The sequence below is a fragment of the Megascapheus bottae genome, chromosome 16 (genome assembly GCF_031878675.1).
Source record: "Megascapheus bottae isolate mThoBot1 chromosome 16, mThoBot2.hap1, whole genome shotgun sequence".
NCBI classification, from domain to species: Eukaryota; Metazoa; Chordata; class Mammalia; order Rodentia; family Geomyidae; genus Megascapheus; species Megascapheus bottae.
In genome coordinates this window covers 56,680,347-56,706,565 of record NC_143524.1, presented here as the reverse complement: position 1 = coordinate 56,706,565, position 26,219 = coordinate 56,680,347, and the positions used below count along the sequence as shown (strand labels likewise).

General features: G+C 38.5%; 1 protein-coding gene across 1 annotated transcript in view; it reads left to right on the top strand.

The window, feature by feature from the left end:
• The first annotated feature begins 255 nt into the window (after positions 1-255).
• Nox4 (NADPH oxidase 4) overlaps positions 256-26,219 on the top strand; it is a 171,519-nt gene continuing 145,555 nt past the window's right edge. Inside the window, exons 1-2 of the mRNA XM_090349138.1 lie at positions 256-392; positions 966-1,061. Of these exons, the coding sequence (XP_090205264.1) occupies positions 336-392; positions 966-1,061 (153 nt within the window). The 5' untranslated portion in view covers positions 256-335. The remainder of the gene's footprint in view (positions 393-965; positions 1,062-26,219) is intronic.

The window sequence follows — 26,219 nt, the reverse complement described above, 5'->3', positions numbered from 1 at the left end:
GGGGGCGGTGGGGAGCTGGACACCCGAACTACAACCATTACAGCCACCACAGGCTTGCCTCAGACAAAGGGGCCGGCGAGGCGGGGCGGGCGGAGGCGGCCGGGTGGCTCGGAGCGCGCGGCGCAGGAGGGGCCGCTCACCCGCCCGCCCCGGCCCGGCCCGCCCGCCCGGCTCTCTGCACTGGCTCCCCGGCGCGGCCGCTCAGTCTTTGACCCGGCCCCCCGCCCCTCCCGCAGGCCGCGGGCTGGAAGCGCGGTCCCCGCCGGCCCCGGGGCGCAGCGGCAGCAGCGACGGCGCAGTCGGAGGCAGCGCGGGCGTCCCCGCGGAAGGGCGACATGGCTGTGTCCTGGAAGAGCTGGCTGGCTAACGAGGGGGTGAAACACCTCTGTCTGGTAGGGGTGTCATGGGTCGGCCCCGCCGAGCTCTGATTCCTTCTCTGCTGGTTCGCGGGGTGGGAAGCTTGGGTTTTGGAAGTTTGGTCTCCAGGCACAAACTTGGCATGCGGTTGAATCTCAAGACTCCTTGCTCTTGCACGCCTGGGAACTTTTTCACACTGGGGCGAGAGGGCGGATGTGCAGGGGGTGGGGGTGGGGGGCGGCGAGAGGGGCTTACTTTGGGGAACTGTTTTCCTCTTGACTCTTTAGACCTGGTTGCTTGCTTTGCTCTTCTCCCCTTCTGCATTGGACAAAGGTGATGCCTCTCCTTTCTGTTTAGACTTGCTTTGTGCTGCTGAAAGCACTTGATTCACCTGTTTGCACCCCAAGGCATCATTCCGGAAAGGCTGGGTCAGGCCAGGGAGTCTTCCTCTCTCAGGTTCTCTGCTTTCTGAGAAGGCTCTTTCGCAGTTGCTAATGGGGATTGCTTTGTAAAACACCAAGTCCAAAAAAGACTGCCTTGTGGTTGTACCCATCAGGTGATTTCTCTATGTAAAACTGAATTTTCTCCTTTTTTTTTGTCTGCCTCAGCTCATCTGGCTGTCCTTGAATGTCTTGATCTTCTGGAAAACCTTCCTGCTGTACAACCAAGGGCCAGAGTATCACTATCTCCACCAGATGCTGGGCGTAAGTGAACTAGGTGATTCGGTGGAATGGGTGGGAGGAAGAAAGACTTAGTTATGCTATGCAACCAAGACACATTGGTTGGTCTCAAAAGGGGTCCAGTTGTCTTGATGAAACATTTTTACACCTCTCTTGCTTCTAAGAACCAAAGGTAATTTCTAGCTGTCTCTCTTTATCTCCCTGTCCGTATGTCTGTCCCAGGACCAGTGATTGAAGTCAGGGTCTGGATACTGTCCCTTAGCTTTATTCCCTGAAGGCTGGTTCTCTACTACTTGAGCCAATTTGACTTCCGGTATTTTGCTGGTTAATTGAAGAGGAGAGTCTCATGGACTGCAGTGGTCCGGCTTTGAACCTCAATCCTTAGATCTCAGCTGCTAGAGGTCATTTCTGCCAGAGTGAGGGTATGCAGTACCTGAAAAATGTTGCTACTTTTGGGGAGATGCAGAGTACCCAGAAGTATTTCTCTCAGGAGGACAGCAGATGAAGGCTTTTAGTGGGCACTGCCAAGCCCTTCGGTGTGCTGCCAAGATTTTCGCATATGTCTGCAAAGTTCTCTTTTCACTCACTGTTCCGGTTTTCATGAATACATAGACCTGGACTCACAGGGTAATTTGCTTGGGGTGATTCTCAGTTGCTTGTCTAGATTAGTGGCTAATTTTGTTTCTAATGTTCTGATTTGAGAATAATTGATACTATGCAAAACTTCACTCCTATAGTTCACGTTGTAATCTCTTTTCTCTATCCTGTTTCTTCCTTTCTGTGTTTTTCTTAAATTTTTATTGTAATGTATAGAAGGGTTACAGTTACATTCTCCACATAGCAGGTTCATTACTTCTCACACATTGATATTGCTTCTCATGTTTTCTCCCAATTCCCCCCCATCCCCTCCCAATCATCTTGTTTCTCCCCTTCCCTTTCCTATTTCAAATAATCAAACGTATATACATTGTACCAGGTAACACAGTCAGATATAGTAACAATATGAGATTAACCAAAGGGTAACAAAAGAGAAGAGAAATAACATAGTACATTAAGAACAACAATCACACAAGATAGAGCTCTTGTTTCCATATCCTAGGGATCCTTTCATTTAGTCTCATCCTATATGACCTTTTTTTGTGCCATTGTAATCCTCAGATAGGAGAGTCCTGGGTATGTACTAATTATTACAAATGAGGGAAACCTATGGTCTGGCTTACCTCACATAGTATGGTTTTTTTTTTCCCCCAAGTCTTTCCATTTCCTTCTAAATGGGGCAATATCATTCTTACTGATGGCAGCATAGAATTCCATTGTGTATAAGCACCACATCTTCTTGATCCAGTTATCTACTGAGGGGAATCTGCATTAGTTCCATATCTTCTCTATGGTAAATAATGCTGCAATGAACATTGTTGTGCTAGTGGCTTTAGTATGTCCTTATTTCAGGATTTTTGGGTAACTGTGAAGTAGTGGAATTGCTGGGTCATAGGGGAGCACTATGTTTAGTCTTTTGAGGAATCACCATACTGCTTTCCACAGTGGTTGGATGAGTTTACACTCCCACCAACAGTGTAGTAGTGATCTCTCTTGGCCACATCCCCTCCAGCATCTGTTGTTATTAGATTTCTTGATCCTGGCTATTCTAACTGGAGTGAGGTGGAATCTCAAAGTTGTTTTGATTTGCATTTCTTTTCTGACCAGAGATATTAGTCATTTCTTCATGTGTCTATAGGCCATTTTTATTTCCTCTTCAGAGAAATCTCTCCTTAAGTCTTTGGCCCTTTTTTAATGGGATGGTTGTTTCTTTGAAGATTTGTTTTGGAGGGATTCAATTGTTTTAGCTGTAGATATATTTTTAAATATGAGGCGTTTGTCTGTTGTATGGTTAGTGAAGATCTTCTCCCACTCTGTGAATTTTCTGTTTAACTTGCTAGTTATGTTCTTTGCCATACAGAAGCTCTGCAGTTTAATGCAGTCCTATTTGTCCAAACTTTCTTTAATTTGTTGTGTTTCTGGGTCTTTATTAAGAAAGTTTCGTCCTATGCCAAGGAGACTAGTGTATCTTCTATTCCTTATTGTAAAGTTTTCTTATTCTCACCTCATGACAGTGTTTCTGAGGATATCCCACTTTGTAGAGGAAATTGAATTTTCCAAGCAGCAAGCAAAAAAAATATAAAACATTTTGTGAAATGTTAGGATACCTGAGCAAATAGATTTGTCCTCACTAGGGAGGAAAACACATTCCAAAGACTTTGCTTTTCATAGATTGGTGACTACAATTGAATCAATTGAAGTCATTGTAACCATCCTTCCCTCTTATCCCTTATAGAGACAGTACAGACATCTTTGAAACTCAGCACCATGAGTAGTGAGTGGCCCATATTAAGCCTGAAATAAGTTGCAACTGAGTTAATTAGTTAACATTTATGCAGTGAAGTACTATTTTCACTACCAATTGGTTGCTCTATCTCTTTAAAGCTTACCATCTGTATTTATAGTTACTAGACAGAGGGGGGAAAACACATGTATTGGGTATTTGGAAATCACACATCTTTTCCTTCCCTCCCTCCCTCCCTCCCTTCCTCTCTCCCTCCCTCCCTCCCTCCCTCCTTTCCTTCCTTCCTTCCTTCCTTCCTTCCTTCCTTCCTTCCTTCCTTCCTTCCTTTCTTCCTTCCTTCCTTTCTGCCTTCCTTCCTGCCTGCCTGCCTTCCTTCCTTCCTTCCTTCCTTCCTTCCTTCCTTCCTTCCTTCCTTCCTTCCTTCCTAAAGCTATTTAGGCTATTATGAAACCTAAGCCTACCAAAGCAGTATAGTTGTAATGTCCCTGGCATATCATATGTATAAACTTCAATAAATCATTTTATCAGTGTAAAATCATACAGAGTAATATCTCCCCTGTCCTCAGGCTGCTTAAAATTGAATGGAAAAACCAACAAGTCAATTGTAATTTGCAAATCAGGTTAAGAAAACTTTCCCCAATTAACTCATAAGATCTGCTAATCTAGCACTCTTGTTTCCTAGAAATTCACATTTAGTGAGAGCTAATAAGTTCTGGAATATCCCATCCATTTGGGGGCCCCCAAACCCCCCACGATAGAGTCATCAGCACTCAGCAAATGGAGCTAGGAGTCAGTTTAATAGCAGCACAGAGGCTACTCCCCACCTTCGGGCTGATAGAGAGCAGCCCTGACCTTCCGTGGGGCTGAGCTTTCAAAGGAGAGTCCCACACATAGGTGATCCTGCTCACCAGGAAAACACCACATGTAGGTAGGTGGTCAAGCAGTTTAAGAATTAAAAAAAAAAATCCAAAAACCAAAATCAGGGAGCTGGGCATGGTGGCTCACACCTCTAATCCTAGCTACACAGGAGGCTGACATCTGAGGATCAAGGTTCAAAGCTAGCCCAGGTACCAAAGGACCTGAGACTCTTATCTCTAATTAACCTCTAGAAAATGGGAAGTGGGCCTTGGCTCAAGGGTAGGGTGATAGCTTTGAGCTGAGGAGCTCAGGGACAGTGCTCAGTCCGAGTTCAAGCCGCATGACCCACCATTAAAAAAAAAAAATCAGAATTAGACAGCTAATCCTGATAGGTTATTACAGGTCAAGGACTTTTGGTGAGGGATTTTTTTGAGTTATTTCATATCTGATTTATTACACAGACTGATGGATAACTTGAAGAAAATTTTTGGAAATTATAGTGGCAAAATGTGTTCAGGATTAAGAGGTGTTTGCATTACTTTAAAATGAAAGTTATTGCAATAGTGTAGTAAGCTGTAAGTAAACATTTTAAACATTGGATTTTAGCTCTGTCACACAATACAATGTAAAAAAAATATATTTTTCTTTTTGGTGCCAGTTCTGGGGTTTGAACTCAGAGGCTGGTCACTGTTACTGAACTCTTTTGCTCAAGGCTAGTATAGTACCACTTGAATTATAGCTCCACTTCTAGCTTTCTGGTGGTTAATTAGAGATAAGAGTCTCATGGACTTTTCTGCCCAGGCTAGTTTCAAACTGAGATCCTCAGATCTCAGCCTCCTCAGTAGCTAGGATTACTGGTGTAAGCCACAGGCACCTAGTTGATAATTATTTTATTTATACAAAGTTATGATGGAAACTAACAAGTTATTTTGTATGAAGGGTAGTTTGACCTCAATAACAAATTAGGTAATATTAAGATTCCACATAGTCATATGTACACATGTGTACACAAATGACAGAAGAGTTAACTAGATGGACAATAGTAGAATGGGAAACAAGTAGACTGACCAAGAGGCTGGCCTTCCAAAGTTACTTTCTACTAAGAAAATGTAGGACTATTCATAGTGAATGGACTTGCAAGCTAGACAGTCAAGATTCCAAAGTGGTTCTGATGGTACTGGACGCCATAAATGGTACCACAGTGCTTGCTAAACAGGTTCTCTACATTTGAGCCATGCCTCCAGACCTTATTTTGTCATTATTTGTGAGGTAGAATCTCATTCTATACTCATATCAGCGGATACTTTAATCTTCCTACTTGTGCTTCCTTAAGTCACAGAGGATAACAAGCATGTGCCTGTGTCCAGCCATTAATTAAGACAGAATCAGTTGAACTTTATTCCTGGGTTGGACTGAAATCTCCTTTCCTGCCAAGCCCTTGCCTCCTTGTATTCAACAGTTTTTTTTTTTTTTTAACAAGTCTCCTTGTAGAGAGGACTGGTTTTTCTTCTTTACTTCACTTTGAAAAGATATTCTAAACTTCTTGCTTTCCAGGAATTTGGTCATGGATTTTCTGGTTATTTGTGCATCTGAACAAGTGTGACATAGGTATTTCAATAAATACTAATGACACATGATAACGATAAAAGAATGCTTCCCATAGGTTTCCTATTGGCTTTAAGGAGGGATATATAATGTCATTTGTTTTAGGTTTACCTTTCCTAAACTTATACTGATTGTAGCGTAGTTGCATAGAATAAGAACTTGTCATGATTTTCAAGTTACAGACATATAAAAATCCTAAGTTAGAAGTAGATTTTAAATGAGTTTTAGGGTCATAAAAATCATGACGGTTTTGGAAGTCAGTCTGATCGTACCATTTTGAATATAAATGGAAATTCATTTTTGGACTTTGGGTAAGACCATTAGATATAAAGGTTGCTGTCATTCACCTGTTGAACCTATCCTTAATTATGGCTAGAAGGATCCCTAGAGTCTTTTTCTTTAGTATTGATACTGGGGCTTGCACTACAGGTCTCGGCACTGACCTTGGGCTTTCGCAAGGCTAGCGCTCTACCACTTGAGCCAGAGCACCACATCTAGCTTTTTTGTGTTTGTGGTACCGAGGAATGAACCCAGGGGCTTCAGGCATGCCAGACAAGCACTCTACCACTAGGCCTTGACCCCAGCCCCCACAGCTCTACTTCTGTCTTTTTACTGGTTAATTGGAGTCATTTGTCTCACTGTCTTTCTTGGCCAGGCTGGCTTTGAATCCTAATCCTCACATCTCATCTCTTACCATGGTTACTATACAGAAATGTAAAGCAAGAGCTGGACTCTGGTGACCTATCACCCTAGCTACACATGATGATAAGATCTGGAGCACTGAGCTTTGAAGTTAAGCTGGACATAAAAGGCTATAAAACTCAATCTCCAAAATAACTATTGAAAATCCATGCAGGAGGCATGGCTATATGGTAGAGCACTGAGCAAGCAAGCCATCAAGTTTGAGGCTCTGAGTTTTAGTCCTTGTGCCATCCAAATGAAATAGAAAATAAAAAACAGGGGGCCAGGAGTTTGGCCTAGTGGTAAAGTGCTTGCCTAGCATGCACAAAGACCCAGGTTCAATTCCTTGGTACCACATACATAGAAAAAAACAGAAATGGTGCCATGGCTCAAGCAGTAGAGTGCTAGCCTTGAGAAAGCCCAAGGACAGTGCTCTGACCCTGAGCCTAAGTCCACGACTGGCAAAAAACCCAAAACCCAACCCCCCAAAAAACCCCCCAAAATATAATGTAAAACAAAAAGTAAAAAGAATCGAGAGGCATTAAGTGAAAATTAATTAAGCTAATATATCCAAATATTTTGACATATAATCATTATTTTTAAGTGTATTTTACATTATTATTTTAAGCTAATATTTGAAATACAATATACATTTAATGCTTATGCATATTACAGTTCACTCACTTTTTTAGCAGAAATACCCAATCTGTTACATTTTGTAACTTTGTAAGCAAAAACATAGTTCCACATACCCATTTTTCCAAAGGTGCTTCAAGATTATCTAATAATACCTTTGAAATTTAAATTAGGAGTCCCATGTGGTAGTGTACCTTTGTAGACCTGGCTGCAAGGGATGCTGAGGCAGGAGGATCTTTTAAGCTCAAGAGTTTCAGGCCATTCTGAACAATTATGGCAACAAAACAAAACAAAATAACAAAAATGCAATTAAAAGTAGCTGGCCACTTGTGGCTCATGTTGGTAATCCTACCTCCTCAGTAGGCTGAGATCTGTAGGAATAGTTCAAGGCCAGCCCTGCTAAATGAATTCACTAGTAAAGTAACAAGCAAAATTAAATAGGGTTAAACAAATGCCTCAAATGGTAGACTATCAGCCTAGCATGCCCCAGGCCCTGAGTTCAAAGCATACTACAATACACACACACACACACACACACACACACACACACACACACACACACACTTGATAAACCTAAAATGTATGTCTCTTAATAATCATAGATATATTTTGTATGGTGAATGGCCATGTGTATCTAGTGATTTCCAGTTTGGATTGTTTACAGATATTTTAGAGGGAAAATCTAATGTTTGATTGCCATATGAACTTCTTAATGTGCCTTAAAAGGGATAACTAGTCAATGAGCCAAACTAATAAAAAAAACACAGCTGGTTATTGGTAATTATCCTCTTCCTCCAGATATTGGATGAGAAGTTATGTGCTCTAATTAACTGGCATAAACTATAAGCATTGCTCAGACTTCTTCTGCACATCTATTGAGCTTTCTGTTGGCAGAAACTTTTGAAATTGAGGGGAACATATTTAGTACTCAATACTGGAACGAATGTCCACTTTTCATTCTACCTGATTTATACTAGAATGGGGGTTCAAATTACAATTTAATTACATACAATTATTTGCAGGGAAAATAATTTCGTAGTGGCAGAATATTAAGTAAAGGATGAATATGTTTTTCTCATGATTGTTCCTGGGCTTTTACAGGCAAGAAGGCAGTGCTATCATGGCTGGTTTATATCTAGGTTAATGTACTAATCACATTGTACATTTCAAATATGTTTGTTTATACTGTGTTGTGACTTTTGTAGCCTTTTAAAATTGACTAAGAGGACGAAGTCCTGAGGGAAAGTCAAAATATACACTCAAACAAACAAATATACACAATAATCTCATCTACTCTCCCATGACATGGTACTTGAACTCTGGGCCTGGGTCTTCAGCTCAAGGCTACCACCCTACCCCTGGAGCCACAATGCCATTTCTGGTTTTCTAGTGGTTAATTGGAGATGAGATTCACGTCTGGCATTGAACTGTGATCCTCAGATCTCAGCCTCCTGAGTAGCTAGGATTATCGGTGTGAGCCACCACACCCAGCTCCCGTAACAATCTTTTAAATAAAGGATCTCTTTTGTTATTTTGGATGAAATCTGTTTTGATTAATTTACATTTTTAGGGATGGAAGATACAGCTACTTTGATGGGAACCATAATTGTGTTATAAGCAACCCAGAGAAATTTAATGCCCTTCAAAAACAAATTGAGGTAATGAGCTAGGAGTATAACTGGGTGGTAAAGCATTTCACTGGCATGAATGAGAACCTTTGTCTCCATCATTGAAAAAGAAGAAAAGTATTTAGGCAGTTTAATTCTAAGTCCCACTTAGGAAATCCTCATTGTTATGATTGTCCATTTTGAGATGTATTTTGACATTTAAATAAGAGGATATTTAACAGAAGCATTTTAACATAGGAAGAGAATATATTTATAGTACTTGATTCAATGTCTTCATTTTATCCCTTTTTTTCTCCCCAAACTAATTCTGGTGTCTAACATTTAAAATTTCAACCTATTTTTTTTCTCATGATGAGAATTCTTTTTCTTTTGTTTCTTTTTCCCTTTTTTCTTCTCCTACCCTCTTCCTTTCCCCTTCTCTTCTTTCTTCTCCTTTTTCTTTCTCCTCCTCCTCATTTTTCCTCCTCCTCATTCCTCCTCCTCCTCATTTCTCCTCCTGTTCCTCCTTGTCTTCTTCCTCTTCTTCCTCTTTCTCCCATCTCCCCTTCCTCCTCCTCCTCCTCCTTCTCCTCCGCCTTCTTCTTCACCTTTTCTCATGAACTGTATTAGATTTGTTGCATTGGTGTGATTATATTTTCCTGTGGAAACTATTATTTTTATTTATTTTTAATTTTATCTTTTCTATTTTATTTTTGTTGTCGGGTAATATATAGAGGGATTACAGTTCCATTCTCCAGGTAGAAAAGGCATTACTTATCACACATTGATATCCCTTCTCATGATTTTGTCCCCATTTCCCTCCCCCCCCACACCTAATCATCTTGTTTCCCCCTCTTTCCTTTCCTATTTTAAATAAACAAATAAACATATATACAATAGACCAGATAACAAAGTCAGATACAGTAACAATATGAGATTGACCATAAGGGCAACAAAAAAGAGAAATAACATAATACATTAAGAACAACAATCACACAAGATAAAGCTCTTGTTTCCATATCTTAGAGATCCTTTCATTTAGTCTCATCCTAGATGACCTTATGTACCTAAGTTTTGAGCTATTGTAATCCTCCTCTAGGAGAGTCCTAGATGTGTGCTAATTATTACAAATGAGGGAAACCATTGAGCCTATGTTCCTTTGGGTCTGGCTTACTTCACTTAATATGCTATTTTTCTATTCCTTCCATTTCCTTACAAATGGGGTGATGCCACTCTTTGATGGCAGCATAGAATTCCATTGTGTATAAATACCACATCTTGTTGATCCATTCATCTACTGAGGGGCATCTGGGTTGGTTCCATATCTTCACTATGGCAAATAGTGCTGCAATGAATAGAAATTTATTTTTATTTTCAGGGTAATGTGGAAACTATTATTGAGATACTTGTTATTTGGAAGAAAGTTGCAAGCAGTTAGGTTCTTCTAAATTTGATGTCTCTTATTAATCAGTACCCATTAGAAACATTAATAAATCTAGTTATGCGTTCATAAGTCATAGGCATTTCACCATAACATTTTACAGAGACAGAAGTCTGATGTCATTTGAACTGTTTATGGTCAGAATTTGGTCTCTGGATGAATGGACCTAGGATTTTAAGTCAGTTTTAGTTTCTCAGCTAGCCTGGGCATCTTTGATCTTGAATATATGCTTCTTGTGAATTTCAAAGAGGACTTAACTATTAACTCTTTCTTTTTATTATACAGAGTATAAAGGTCACTAACTATAATTATACAGGCATGCATTGTTGTTTTAATGTGGGTGTTATTTTTAGCAAAGTGTTATTTTTTGTTTTTCTTCTTAACATTCAGCTAATTAAGTTTTTTTCCTGTTTACTGACAGCTAACTTGACATTACTTTGATGAAATCATTTAATTCTTCATCCTTTTACAAGAGATAGCAATACACAGTTTTAGAATAAGGAGTTTTGATCTATTTACATTTTCCAAAATAGAAAAATAAACTTGAGAGACTTGTTAACTATACCCACTGAATGAGTAGATTTTCTTTTCCTTAGTTGATCTGTTGGTTCTCTTCATCCAATATCAGCCTCCAAAATGAAGAACCAGAAACATGAGGAAAAGTACATTAAACTAGTTCCACTCTGTGTGGTCCACATGTTAAGATTTATTTTTATTTTATGTGAAAAGATTTTTTTGAAAGGTCTAGCAATTAAGAAAATCATTGACTTATGCTCAAAATAAACTAACTCTATTTCAAATAGAATAGTTTTTTCTAATGTATATATATATATAATATATTATACATATATATTTTTTGCCAGTCCTGGAGCTTGGACTCAGGGCCTGAGTACTGTCCCTTGGCATTCCTCAAGGCTAATGCTCTACCACTTGAGCCACAGCACCACTTCTGGCCTTTTCTGCTACGTGGTACTGAGGAATTGAATCTGGGTCTTCATGCATGCTAGGCAAGCACTCTACCACTAGGCCACACTCCTGGCCTCTCATAATGAAAAGTTTATTTTTGTTTGTTTTGTTTGTTTGTTTGTCATGGGACTTGAACTCTGGGCCTGGGTGTTGTCCCTGAGCTCTTCAGCTCAAGGCTACTGCCCTACCCCTTAAGCCGCAGCCCCACTTCCCTTTTTAATAATTGTTAGCTAAGTTGTTAAGGAATTTAGAAGATATAGTATGGTTTATTTTTATTTTTATTTTTTATTGTAATTAATAGAAGGGTTACATTATATTCTTCAGATTGAAATGATATGGTTTTAGTTTATTTATTACTCATCTGCTAGCTCAAAGTTCTAGGGTTTAATACTTAACATCTCTGTTATATTCCTACTGACTAGTTGGAAGTTGGAATGAATTTTAGATATTTTCAAATGTACCTCCTATATTTTGGTCTGGATAATATTAATATAAACAGCGGATTGTGTCAGTGAGTCCGGTTAGATAGTATATTAGACTGAGAGCTGTGTACTGATTCATTCATTTGTTTATTCACTAATTCTGTGGAAGAAATATTTTTCAGCTTTTTGCTTTGCAGCTGAGTGACTGAATTAGTATATAATTTGCTAGTTAGTGACTAAAACAGGGACTATAGTCTGTATTTATATTAAACATTATATTTAAAATCAGTTAACAAATGCAAACTTATATACAACATAGTACTTTGAAAATGTATATATTATGAAATTGCTAAATAGAGTTAATTATCACATGTATTATATTACATAATTGCTATCTTACATAGTCAGATCATATTTGTTATCTTACACAATTCCCTCAGTTTTTCATAGTGAGAACATTTAAAATCTATTTTTGAACACTTTTCAAGACTATAATACATTGTTGTTAACTCTAGCCACCATGAGATGAATCTCTTGAGCTTGATTTATCCTCTTTTATTTTTTTTTCCCTTTAGTCAGTTATGGGGCTTGGATTCTAGGCCTGGGCATTGTCCCTGAGCTCTTCAGCTCAAGGCTAGCCCTCTACCACTTGAGGCATTTACAGTTTTCTGATGGTTAATTGGAGATAAGTGTCTCATGGACTTTTGTGTCTGGGCTGGCTTTGAACTATGATCCTCAGATCTCAGCCTCCTGAATAGCGATGATTATAGGGCAGTGATGCCCAGTTGAATTATCCTTTTTCACTAAAATTCTATAACCTCATCCTACCCCTTCTAACCCTGGCAAATCTAACTTCTACCATTTTGTTTACTACTTCTTTGAAGTCAGCTTTGTAAAAGTTCACATGCATGTGAGGTAATGGGCTATTTGCAATTGTGCTTGGCTTATTGGATTCAATGTGTGTCCTCCAGATTCACTCATGGTGTTACATGGAGGAGAATCTTAATTTCTCATGTAGAATATGATTCCTTATATGTTAATCAATGATGTTTTCAAATCCACTCATCTGTGGAAAGACTTTATATTTAACCCATTGCTCAGAAGCTTATGTGTTGCTGTGCCCATGTTAATTCTAGGAGAGCCAATCAAATGTCCCCCTCCCTCCTTGAACTCAGGGCTTAGCATTCTTGTTCATCTTTTGCACTCACAACTGGTGCTATACTACTGGATCCACTTTCCAGTCAAACACTTTTGCTGGTTAAGTGGAGGTAAAATTTTCTGCCCAGGCTGGCTTCGAACTTGGATCCTCAGGTCTCACCCTTCTTGGGAACTAGTATTACAGACATGATCCACTGATACCTCATGGAGTAGCCATTAGGAAGCACCAAAGACAATCAAATATTAAAGTTCATATGGCTTAATAATTGCTATTACCATTTATCAATCAGATGTAGTGGCTTCAACTATAGAAGCAATAAAACGTTTCTTCAAAAGTTTGGCTGGTCAAGGTCAAGGATGAAGGTGAGATAGGATAGGTTGCTGCTTAAGGCTTCTCTCCTTGATTCGTGCTGGCTCTTCAAGTATTGTCACACGGTTTTATTTTTCCTCATGTCTTCTTCTTGTAAGGACACCAATTACAGGATTAGAGGCCATTCCACTGATGTCACTTAACTTTAATTACCTCCTTAAAGAGTCTGTCTCTCTGGACAGACAAGTCATGTTTTGAGGAACTGAATGATCGTACTTCAGCATATGCACTTTGTGTGTGTGTGTGAAAGTTGGTGTGTAACATCTGCCAGGTTTCTTAACCTTTCCTGAAAATTGAGCCTGAGTTTCGGGAATGAGTATGAAATTAGCAGGATTGTATTCTGCTTAACCAAAGAATCCTAGCCAGTCACTTGCCTTCCAGAATGATATTGCACAAGAGCTCAAGCCAGGCCCATTTAGGAAGGTGTTTTGATGTTCCAGCTCAGTTATTTGCAGAACTTTAGTCTCAGTGTTACCCTGCAACCATTTTGAACATTGCTCTTACATAATACTTTGCTCCATGCCCTCAGGAAAAAGCAGATAACTTAATACCCCATGAGGAATAGCACCAATATTTCATTGTGATTGCTTCAGTCTTGGCTTTCAGAGTATGACTTCAGGGAACTGACATTGAGTCCTGGAGGATGAATATAATGAGGAGTTATTTAGTCTTGCTCACTGCTAGGCATGGTAATAACAGGCATGGGTGTGATTATAGTTGTCACAGACGCTTTCCTCAGGGGAGCACTCAGCCTGGTAGGGAGGAGCCTGTAGAGCTCTCGTATTTTACAGAGACATGAGGGATTGTTCTTGTCCATTTATCTCAGCTAATGGATGTTCAAAGTTTAGTCTCCTTCCCTCCCTCCCTCCCTCCCTCCCTCCCTCCCTCCCTCCCTCCCTCCCTCCCTCCCTCCCTCTCTTCCTTCCTTCCTTTCTTCTTCCTGACATTCTTGCTTTGAACTCAGGCCCTCTTGGTTGTTAGGCAAGCTCTATCATTTGAGCCACAATTCTAGCTCTTCTTTTCTTTAGCTATTTTTCAAGTACAGTTTTGCAAGTTTTCCTATGGCTGATCTTGAATGACCATCTTTCCAATATCTGTTTCCCCAGTAGCAGGGATTACAAGCAGAAGCTACACACGAATTCCCTAAGCTGAGGTCTAACTGGCCTTTGAAATAGAGTTTAAACCTTACTCACTACTTATGAGGGTTACCTGAAAATATGTTGATGAAATGCTTAGTTAGTACTTAGCAATGTAAATATAACTATCACCATAAATAGTAACAGAATTATGCATTAGTATTATAAATATTAGAAGTAACAGCATTATGCATTTTATGTCTGTAAGTATACATATGAAGAATTCTGAGATAGAGATGGATGGCAGAGATGTTAGGCAGGAAGATTTATGTTGTATTCCATTAAATTAGTAATTATAAGAATGCTTTAGAATTAGCTGTCTAATAGTGATGTCATATATTTACAATTGTGCTAGAATATTCATTTCAGTCTTGTGGTTGGCCTCTGGCTGCCACCCTCATCCTTCATGAAATGGGGTGGGAGGGGTAGGTGCTGCTATTTTTCATTGGCACAGAATGACAACTGTGATTACTGGGTGGAATTTCAGTTTGAGGCAGAACACATTTGGTTAAAAATATGAATACTTTTTATTAATCATAACAAAAGTTTGGGGATTTCAAGAGTTAAGCAAGGGAAATAGGGTTCATTTCATGAGATTATTTTATATTTTAGAAGCAAGTATATGTCATACTTTTGTCATGTGCTCCTGGATTAGGAAATAAGAAAATGTATTATTGTACAATATTGTAAAGGATGAGAAAAGAGAAAAACAAAGGAAAAAAAAACCTTCACACTTAAAGAAAATAAACCTGACACTTTCAAGTGATTATTTTCTATCTCTTCTGTTACTTAATTTTTTTTTGTTATCATGAAGTTGTGGTATAGAGGGGTTACAGTTTCATAAGTCAGCAAATGACTGCATATCTTTTTGGACAATGTCACCCGTCCCTTTGGTCTCTCTCCAATTTTCCCTCCTGTCTCCACCCAGAAGTTATATAGCTCATTTTCAACATAGTTAGTGAGTTCAAGTCATTTTTATTTAATATGCTCCATGTGGGGTACATGTTTTGTTTTCTATTTCTGGGGCTTGAATTCAGGGTCTGGGCACTGTCCTTGGGCTTTCTCATGGCTAGTGTTCTACCAGTTGAGCCACAGCACCATTTCTTCCTTTTTCTGAATATGTGGTACTGAGGAATCAAACCCAGGGCTTCGTGCTACTAGACCATGCTCCCAGCCATGAGGTACTTTTATCAGTGTAAAAGTTATTGCCCTGGGAGTGTGGCCTAGTGGGAGAGTGCTTGCCTAGCACACACAAAGCCCTGGGTTTGATTCCTTGGTACCACATACACAGAAAAAGCCAGAAGTGATGCTGTGGCTCAAGTCATAGAGTGCTATCTTTGAGAAAGCTCAAGACAGTGCCCAGGTCTTGAGTTCAAGACCCAGGACTAGTCAAAAAACAAAAAAGAAAAGAAAAAAGTTATTCACAAATTTGAACTCAAAGAATAATAAAGGCTATTATATAGACCACATCAGCAACTTAACCCTATGTCAGGCTCATGAGAAAATTTTAGTTAATGATGTTATTTTTTAAAAAAATACAGTTAACCTTTATATTTAAGATATTTTCCATTTTGTTAACTATTAAAATGTGGCCAAGAATTCTGACATATTATAATTAATAGTGACACTCTTTTTTTTTTTTTTTTTTTTTTTGCCAGTCCTGGGCTTGAGCTCAGGGCCTGAGCACTGTCCTTGGACTTTCTCAAGGCTAGAGTTCTACCACTTGAGCCTCAGCACCACTTCCGGCTTTTTTTCTATGTGTGGTACCGTGGAATCGAACCCGGGTCTTCATGCATGCTAGGCAAGCACTTTAACCACTAGGCCAAACTCCCGGCCCTAATAGTGACACTCTTATTTAAGAGCCAATTACCAAGGGAAGAACTTCCCATCTCCTAACACCTGCTTCACTTCTTAGTTTTGCATCCAGGGCAACTTTGTGATCTGAAGAAGTTCAAGTGGTGTGAAAGAGTTTTCAGTTTTGTCAAAGAACCTAAAAATTAAATAGATGGATTTAGAAAAGGCTGGATTTTAATCTAGGTTCTCCATGTACATTTTTAGAAAATGGAAAGGTTAATTTGGCTATGGCTCCTATGGTTGCACAAACAAACCTAGCAAATTGTTTGTATGGGAAAGTTGTACATATGGTCTAATGGATTCCATAGATTTAGAAGATGTTAACAATTTATAGACATCTATCAAGACATCTGTCAAGAGGTTGATATAATTAAAGGTAGAAAGAAATGAGTGATAATACTAAAAGTCAATCCATCTTCCATATCTGGGATAAAAAGTCAAAGATACATATTTTAAAATGCATTTAATATTAAATGATATCATGCAGGCCAGGAGTTTGGCCTAGTGGTAGAATACTTGTCTAGCATGCACAAAGACCTGGGTTTGATTCCTTGGTACCATATATATATATAGAAAAAAGTCAGAAGTGGTGCTGTGGCTCAAGTGGTAGAGCTCTAGCCTTGAGAAAGCCCAAGAACAGTGCTCAAGGCCTGAGTTCAAGCCCCAGGACTGGCAAAAACAAAAAAAAAAAAACAAAAAAAACCCATCATGCAGGATGGGCTCCTCTTTGCCTACCTTTTTCCCCCAGGATAAGATTTTCAAATGGTGATTTGAAATCACATGTAATCATGCGTAGTGACAGCTTACGTCTGTTAAAAGAATGTGAGTGGCTGTTACCAAAACAAGTTTTATGGGTTTTTTGGTGTGATATTCTTTTTGGGATCCTTTCTAAATTCCTGTTCCCCCAGTATACTTTGTCTTACTTGTCTTTCATAAACCTTCTATCCTGAGTAACTTTTGTGCTTTTCCTATGGGGACATGGCTTGAAAGGCAAGTGGATGAGGGAGGGTTACAGAATGAGAAATTAAAAAGCACCAGATGACCCACCGAGAACACTGATAATTGGTAACATAAGGTGTGGAGATAAGCTGTTACATCTCACTGATTTTTCCCTCCTGGTCATATTCCTTTGTTAGTTAGTATCTTTCCAATCTCTTGGTTTTTAAAAGTGTGAGACAAAACACATGGGTGAGATGTGCTGAGTTATGCAAATAAAAAGTTGGGAAAATGCTTTTCTTCCCTTGATTTTCTTCTGTTTCCCACACCAATTGCTCAGGATATCTAAAAGGAAAATCAGACAAACACCATCCATTGGTCTCCATTAATGGATTCCAACTGGAGAAGATCATGACTCATGAAACCACAAGAATGTAGAACTTCATCCTGAGTGTTCTTTACTTGAGAAAGGCATTTGCTGTTAGGAATCATCTGTGCTCCATTCCTTCTGTTCTGTGATGTTTCTGTAAGGTTGAGGATTGGCTTGGAATACATAGAATCTTTCACTGGACTGTGTAGCTATCTAGATCTAGAACATTACTTTGCTGGTTAAGAACTGATTAACAGATTTCTTTAAATTTGATTTATTTGCTTAAAGAAAAAAAATACTCTTAGAGCTGAACTAGTTTCAGATCTTGACTGTGCCATATCTGAAGACAAAGTAAAACTTTAATTGACAAAACTTAGATGTGTAAAATTAAATTTATGAAAATTGTTTTCATTGTTCATTTTGATTCTTGGTAAAATCAGTACTTTTTACTGTCAGAGTAATGTATAGTGGGGTTACAGTTACATTCTCCAGGTAGAAAATGCATCACTATCACACATTGATACCCCTTCTCATGTTTTTGTCCACATTTCCCTCCTCACCCCCTCCCAATCATCCTATTTTCACACTTCCCTTTCCTATTTCAAAGGTATATACAATATACCAGGCAACAAAGTCAGATATAGTAACAATATGAGATTAACCAGAAGGCAACAAAAGAGAAGAGAAATAACGTAATACATTAAGAACAACAATCACACAAGATAAAGCTCTTGTTTCCATATCCTGGAGATCCTTTCATTTACTCTCATCCTATATGACCTTATGTATTTAGATTTTGTGCTATTGTAATCCTCAGCTAGGAGAGTCATAGGTGTGTACTAATATTACAAATGAGGGAAACCATTGAGCCTATGTTCCATTGAGTCTGGCTTACTTTAACTTAGTATGTTATTTTTTTCCCCAAGTTTTTCCATTTCCTTCCAAATGGGGCAATGTCATTCTTACTGATGGCAGAATAGAATTCCATTGTGTATAAGCACCCCATCTTCTTGGTCCAATCATCTACTGAGAGGAATCTGGGTTGGTTCCATATCTTTGCTATGGTAAATAATGCTGCAATGAATATCGTTGTGTTAGTGGCTTTAGTATGTCCTTATTTCAGGATTTTTGGGTAAATGTGAAGTAGTGGAATTGCTGGGTCATAGGGGAGCACTATGTTTAGTCTTTTGAGGAATCACCATACTGCTTTCCACAGTGGTTGGACGAGTTTACACTCCCACCAACAGTGTAGTAGTGATCTCTCTTGGCCACATCCCCTCCAGCATCTGTTGTTACTAGATTTCTTGATCCTGGCAATTCTAACTGGAATGAGGTAGAATCTTAGAGTTGTTTTGATTTGCATTTCTTTTCTGACTGGAGCTATTAGTCATTTCTTCATGTGTCTATAGGCTATTCTTATTTCCTCTTCATGGAAGTCTCACTTTAAGTCTTTAGCCCATCTATTAATTGGATGGTTGTTTCTTTGAAGATTTGTGTTGGAGTGATTCAATTTTTTGAGGTATTGATATATTTTAGGTATGAGGCCCCTGTCTTTTGTATAGCTAGTGAAGATCTTCTCCCACTCTGGAATTTCTATTTAACTTGCTAGCTATGTCCTTTGCCATACAGAAGCTCTACAGTTTAATGCAGTCCTGTTTGTCCAAACTTTCTTTAATTTGTTGTGTTTATGGGTCTTTATTCAGAAAGTTTTAACCTGTGTCATGGAGACAATGTATCTCCTATTCCTTCTTGTAAAGTTTTCAGTGTATCTGCTTTTACCTCAAAGTCTTTGATCCATTTGGAATTAATCCTGGTGCAGGGTGACGTAGAAGGTCCCAACTTTTAGTTTTCTGCAGGTGCTTAACCAGTTCTGCCAGCACCACTTGTAGAAGAGGCTGTCTTTCTTCCATTCAATTTATTTTTGGCTCCTTTATCAGAGATTAAGTGGCCATAGGTCTGTGGGTTGATTTCTGGGACCTTAGTTCCATTCCATTGGTCCTCAGGCCTGTTCTTGTGCCAGTACCAAGCTGTTTTGATTATTATAGCTCTGTATTAGAGTCTAAAGTTTGGTATTGATATTCCCCTTGTGCTATTCTTTCTGCTAAGAATTGTTTTTGCTATACAGTGTCTTTTATTATTCTATATGAAATTTTGGATTGCTTCTTCTATTTCCTTAAAGAATAATATTGGTATATTGATTGGCATTGCGTTGAATTTGTAGATAGCTCTTGGCAGGATTGCCATTTTCATGATGTTAATTCTTCCAGTCCAGGAGCATGGGGGGTTTTCCACTTCCTCTATTTTGCTTTAATTTCCTTTTTCAGGATTTTAAAGTTTTCATCATAATGGTCCTTTACATTCTTAGTTAATTCCTAATTACTTTATTTTCTTTGAGGCTATTGCAAAAGGAGTTGCTTTCCTGATTGCTTCTTTGATCCTCTTGTTTTTGGCATATAGGAAGGCAGTTGATTTTTGACGGTGACTTTTATACCCTGCTACTTTGCCAAATCAGCTCAAGCAACATGGAAGTAGAGTCTACAGGGTTATTTAAATACAGAATCATGCCATCTGCAAAGAGGGACAGTTTCACTTCCTCATACCCTATTTGGATCCCCTTTATGTTTGCTTTATTGATCTGGCTAGGAATTCTAATACTATATTAAAGAGGAGTGAAGAGACTGGGCATCCTTGTCTCGTTCTTGATTTTAGACTAAATGGCTTTAACTTTTCACCATTAAGTATAAAAATCAGCATTTAGTGTCACTTTTTCTGAGCATGGACTGAGCATTAGCTCAGTTTCAAAAGATAGTAATATCTCTGACGTGAACAAAACGTGATTTTCTTTTTAGGCATATGCTAGAAATGAAGCTTGAAATCAGGGCCTTATCTTTTTTTTGTTGTACAAGATTGAGTCTTTAATATTTGATCCACAGTTCTACTTTGGCTTTTTGTTGTTTAATTGGACATAAGAATATCAAGGACTTTATTGCTCAGGTTGGTTTTGAATCACAGTCCTCATATCTTAGCTTCCTGAGTAGTAAAGAGTACAGGTGTGATCCACCACTGCTCTGCCATCACATGGTATTTTTTGTCAATAATTGTTCTAACTTGAAAATTTACTATACCTCTTTATCAAATTTACCTTCAAATCATTTATTTAAAGCTTGATAGCCTATTTCCTTGGTTTGAGATTGGACATTATATTAAATTGAATTATATGAATATCTCAATGTTGCAACATTTGGATTCATCAAAACGGTCATTTAGTTTCAGCTACATTTAATTTTTGTAAACTTGAATTTGAGATCACTATTATAAGTTTATTTTTCTTTTTTCGTTCAGTAGGACAAAGGAATTTATGATTTAAGATAAATTAAATAAATCTCAGGCTTTTAAAAAGTGTTTCCTTCTTTCCAGTGGTGAATTACAGATAAATTCATTTATGACACTAAGACTCCTTACTAATTATTTGAGAAAATATTTAGAAATTTGGAGATTGTTTTTTAAAGCTCTCAGTATGTGCTCTAGGCTGACTCCTGTATCTAGAGCTGCTTGTCTCAGTGTCTCAAGGGCTGAAATTATCATGTCTGGACATTGTGTTCTACTTGCAAATATTTGCTAATGACACTGAAATTTTCCTACAGCTAAGAGAAGTCAATTTCCTGCAAGACAAGAAATCTGAAATATTTTTATTGTAATTAATAGAAGACTTAGTTATATTCCCCAGATAGAACGTGCATTACTCTACATATATTGATACCCCTTGTCATGTTTTGTCCTCATTTTCCTTCCCCACCCCTCCCCTCATCTTGTTCCCCCCACTTCCCTTTTCTAAGAAATCTGAATTTTTTTTTTGCCAGTTCTGGGCTTGAGCTCAGAGCTTGAGCACTGTCCTTGGACTTTCTCAAGGCTAGCACTCTACCACTTGAGCCTCAGCACCACTTCTGGCTTTTTTTTTTTCTATGTATGTGGGGTACCGAGGAATGGAACCGGGTCTTCGTGCATGCTAGGCAAGCACTCTACCACTAGGCCAAACTCCTGACCCCAAAATCTGAAATATTTTTGAAAGCATATTTTATAAATGGCAATATGTATTTTCTTTCCTTGGCTATAATTTGAAAACAATTTAAGATCATAGTTAATTGATTTTCAGTTGGCTCTGTTTCAAAACTTTGATTCCAAATTCCTGGAGGAATTTCTTTAAAACCTCATTTGAAGTGACTCACAAATTTAGGAACACATGAAAAAGACATTTTCATAAATTAATTTGTTATAAATAAAGGATTAAATAAGATTTCATGTCAGGTACAGGATAATGAATTCAATATCTGTCTTAGTTTAGAACACGTTGTCTTCATGAATCTATGCAAGAGTTCTTTTCCTTTCTTCATTATTCATTTTGTCTTAATTACTTAGTTTAATTCCTCCTGATTCTCCCATTCAATTCTCCTCTGTACAATATCAACCTCTGATGTTTTACTTGTATTTTATATGTATTTTTGTTTTAATTCACAAATGTGGTATTTTTCTATAGTACTTTCATTTTCTTATGTCTTCCCATATAATGTTGTTTTAGTCTGTCTATACAGCTTTGTGTTTTCTTTGTTGAGGTGCTCCTAGCTCTGGTCTTGTATTTCAGTTTACATGGACTACTTCTCATTTATCCATACTTCTAGATGAGAACACATAGATTATTTCCCCCTCCCTTCCCCTTCCTTTCCCTCCTCTTCTTCCTCTCCTTCTCTTTCTCCTTCTCCTTCTCCTTCTTCTGCCAGTCCTGAGGCTTGAACTCAGGGCCTCAGCACTGTTCTTGTGCTTTCTTAAGTCTAGAGCTCTACCACTTGATTCACAGAACTACCTTCGGCTTTTTCTATGTATGTGGTACTGAGGAAACAAACCTGGGTCTTCGTGCATGCTAGGCAAGTACTCTACCACTAGGCCACATACGTCACATAGATCATTTCTTATATCCTGTTAGTTCAAATGACAAGACCATAAACTGAAAGTATGTAACTGAAACATAATGATAACTTGTTGGTAACAATGTAAGCTTTTACCTACAAAATATTCTTAAAAGTGAAGCCCAGTGCACTTTCTTCTATGGTAAAAATATCTAGTTTTAGTCAGCTTGAGAGTTAAATGTTCCTCTAAATTAAAGTTACTGAAAGCTGCTGCATAATTGTAGGTGGTAGGGATGGATTAAGCGGGAGTGAGAGAGTAAATCTGATTATAACACTGTAGCTTTATGTGTGCAATGTGATGGTGAAACCCCTTTGAACAGTTGGCATACCTGAAAACAAGTGGTCAGGAATGTAAACTATGTCGTGTTTATGCTAGGGAATGAAGCGAGAAGGAGGGTGAAGGGAGAGAGTGGAGGAGGTTGAATGTGGCCAGAGTTCTTCGTGCACACATGTGACAATGGAGCAGGGAAGCATATCAAGACTGGTTTGGAGAAATATAAAAGAGGATATGGAAGCGTGAATGTGTCTGATGAGAAGTAGCTGACGTAGGGTGGGTGATTGTGATCAGAAGTATAACAGTGACTCCTGTCAGTCAAGCATGCCCTGCAGTCAGCTTGGCTTCTGTATTTCGTTGAAAGTCTTCAGTCACTCTGGAAACTTCACTGTGCCTCGGAAAGGAGCATGAGGAAGGGGCATAAATGACAGGCACCTAATGGATGAATGTAATGTAAAATATTTGCATTTCAATAATATTTCCAGCGAAGTAGTCAAGCTACATTCATATATGTCCTTTTACTCTGAGCAAAAGAGAAGGCAATCTTTGTTATTGTTTCATAGCTTTTAATTCTTTTTTTATATCAGTGACTTTAGTTGAGGTCACTGGTATATGTAGTGTGAAATTTCACTGCTTTCCATTTCACAACATGTCTACTCACCAATACTGACTGTAGAAGCTCATGCCCAAGTTCATATATAATCCTGAGTGTCATTTATGTTAAACTTTAACTTTGCCAGATAGTCATGTAGACTAGAAGAAAAAAATAAAGAAGACAGAAACAGAGGCAGAACTACCAAGTTATAACATTGTCTTTTCTCTCTAAGGAGAGAGAAATTATATGCCCTTTTACAGTATATTCTATTATTATAGCTATATATACATCTTTGTTAAAATTATGTTTTGTCTTCCAGTTGTATGGCTTGAACTAAGGGCCTGGGTGCTGTCCTTGAGCCTCTTGGGTTCAAGATTTGTGCTCTACTACTTGAGCCAGAGCTCTACTTCCACCTTTTTCTGAGTAGTTTATTAGAAATAAGAGTCTCATGAGCTTTTCTGCTGGAGGCTGGCTTTGAACTGTATATTTCCACTATATTTCCATTATGTTCACTCTCTGTTCACTCTCCCTTTCCCATTGGTACCCAACTTCCTAGCAGAACTTGTTTTACTTGTCTGTGATTCATTTTCATGTTTTAGTGTGCACAACTTCTACAACAGGTTTTCATCCTGGGTGGGCACCAGTATCTCATGCTTATAACCTGAGCTAGTCAAGAGGCTGAGATCTGAGGATTGTCGTCCAAATCCAGCAGGGGCAGTGAAGTCTGCAAGACTCTCCAATTAACGAGCAAAATGGTAGAAGTAGGCAGGTGGTTCAAGTTGTAGAAGACCAGCTCTTTTTTTGGTTTTGTTTTTTGTTTTTTTTTAATTAGTCATGGACTTGAACTTAGGGCCTGGGCTGCAACTGTCTTTGAGCTCCTTTGCTTAGGGCTAGCACACTATGACTTAGAGGCACAGTGCCACTTCTGGTTGTCTGGTGGTTAACTGGAGGTATAAGTCTCACAGGTTTTGCTGCCTGGGCTGGCTTTGAACCATGATCCTCTGATCTCAGCCTCCTGAGACTACAGGCATGGGGTACCAATGTCTGGCTTAGAGGGCCAGTTTTTTTTTTTTTTTTGGCCAGTCCTGGGCTTAAGCTCAGGGCCTGAGGACTGTCCTTGTACTTTCTCAAGGCTAGAACTCTACCACTTGAGCCTCAGCACCACTTCTGGCTTTTTTTAAGTATATGGTACCAAGCAATCGAATCCGGGTCTTCGTGCATGCTAGGCAAGCACTCTACCACTAGGCCAAACTCCCAGCCATAGAGGGCCAGTTTTAAGTGAAAAAAGTAAAAGCACCAGGCCTTAATTCGAGTCCAGTAATGGGACACACACATACACACACACACACACACACACACACACACACAGACTAGGTGTTTTACAATGGTTGTTCACACATTCATATCTATATTATAATTTAGTCTGACTAACTTAGTCAATTGCTGCCTTTTGCCTCCAAGTTTTAATAGACTTTGGTAAGACATAAGCACCTTTCTACTGAAAGTAGAGCTTTCTATTTGGATAAGACTAGTAGAAAGACAAAAGCATATAACCAACAGGGAATTTTTGAGTTAAGTATGAGGAAATCTGGATATAGTCAGGAAAAACTATGTTTTTGATGACAACTTTGTTTTCATAGAAAAAAAACAACAACAGCTGTTTCTTCAGAAGTAATAGTTTATTTGGATATAGGTTTTAGAAGGAAAGTGAGATCATCTTGAGTCAAAAGAATTACATCATTGGCTGGGAATGTGGCTTAGTGGTAGAATGCTTGCCTAACATGAATGAAGTCCTGGGTTTGATTCCTCAATACCACATAAACAGAAAAAGCCAGAAATATTGCTGTGGCTGAAGTGGTGAAGTGCTAGCCCTGAGCAAAAGAAGCTCAGGGCCAGTGCCCAGGCCCTGAGATCAAGTCCCAGGACTGGTAGAAATAATGATAATAATAATAATAATAATAATAATAAGAAGAAGAAGAAGAAGAAGAAGAAGAAGAAAAAAGTCTCTCAAGAGAGCTAATATTCAGAAACTAGTTTCAAGAAGTTGAATGACTTGCAGTTTATTTTGGCATGATATGGCAGTCAATGAAGCTTTAGTTCTACTCAAAGAGTACTGAATTATTATTTTAAGATAATTAAAAAGAGAGTTGCTTAATAAACATATAGCTAATTATTTTCTGGTTATTGTTTATAGTTTATATATAGTTTATATATAATACATATTATAACACATATTATAATATATTATATATATTATTGTTTATAGTTTATGTATTATTTCTATATGGTACCTCATCAAATTAGTTAGATGGTCTTTATTGTTGTTGTTTATTTATTTTTGTGCTGGTCCTGGGACTTGAACTCAGGGCTTGGACCCTGTCTCTGAGCTTTACGCAGGCTAGCATTCTGCTACTAGACCCTTAGCTCCACATGTTTTCCCCCAACAGTAATTATTGAAAATAATGCGTTTAAAAATAGTTTTATTGTTACTATTAAGGTATTATACAGAGAGTCTGCCATTTCATAAGGCAGGTAATGAATACATTTCTTTCTTTTCCCCACCCTTCCTTTAATTTCTCCTCATTGCCCCTCTCCATACCTTAGCCCTGCCTACAGGTTACATGAGTCATTTTCACACATAGCATATACTAAATAGCACCATCCATTTGTTCATTCCCACTCCCTCCTTTTAGAATAGGTGAAAAAATAAGGAAATTTGGAGGTGTAAGTGGAGGTAGACTTCGGCTGGGCCCCATTTTTGATGCTCCATTTGAACCAGAACTAGCTACATTTGGTGATGATTTTTAGTTTCTTTTTTTCTAATAAGGCCATGGCAGGATCATTATGCAGACTCCTTCCTTCATCCACATGAAGCGTACACTTGGTTGAATTCTTGAGATGTGTGTGGATGAATAGCAACTCTAATGGGAACGTTGATGCCACCATCCATAGCTGGCGATGTAAAGACAGT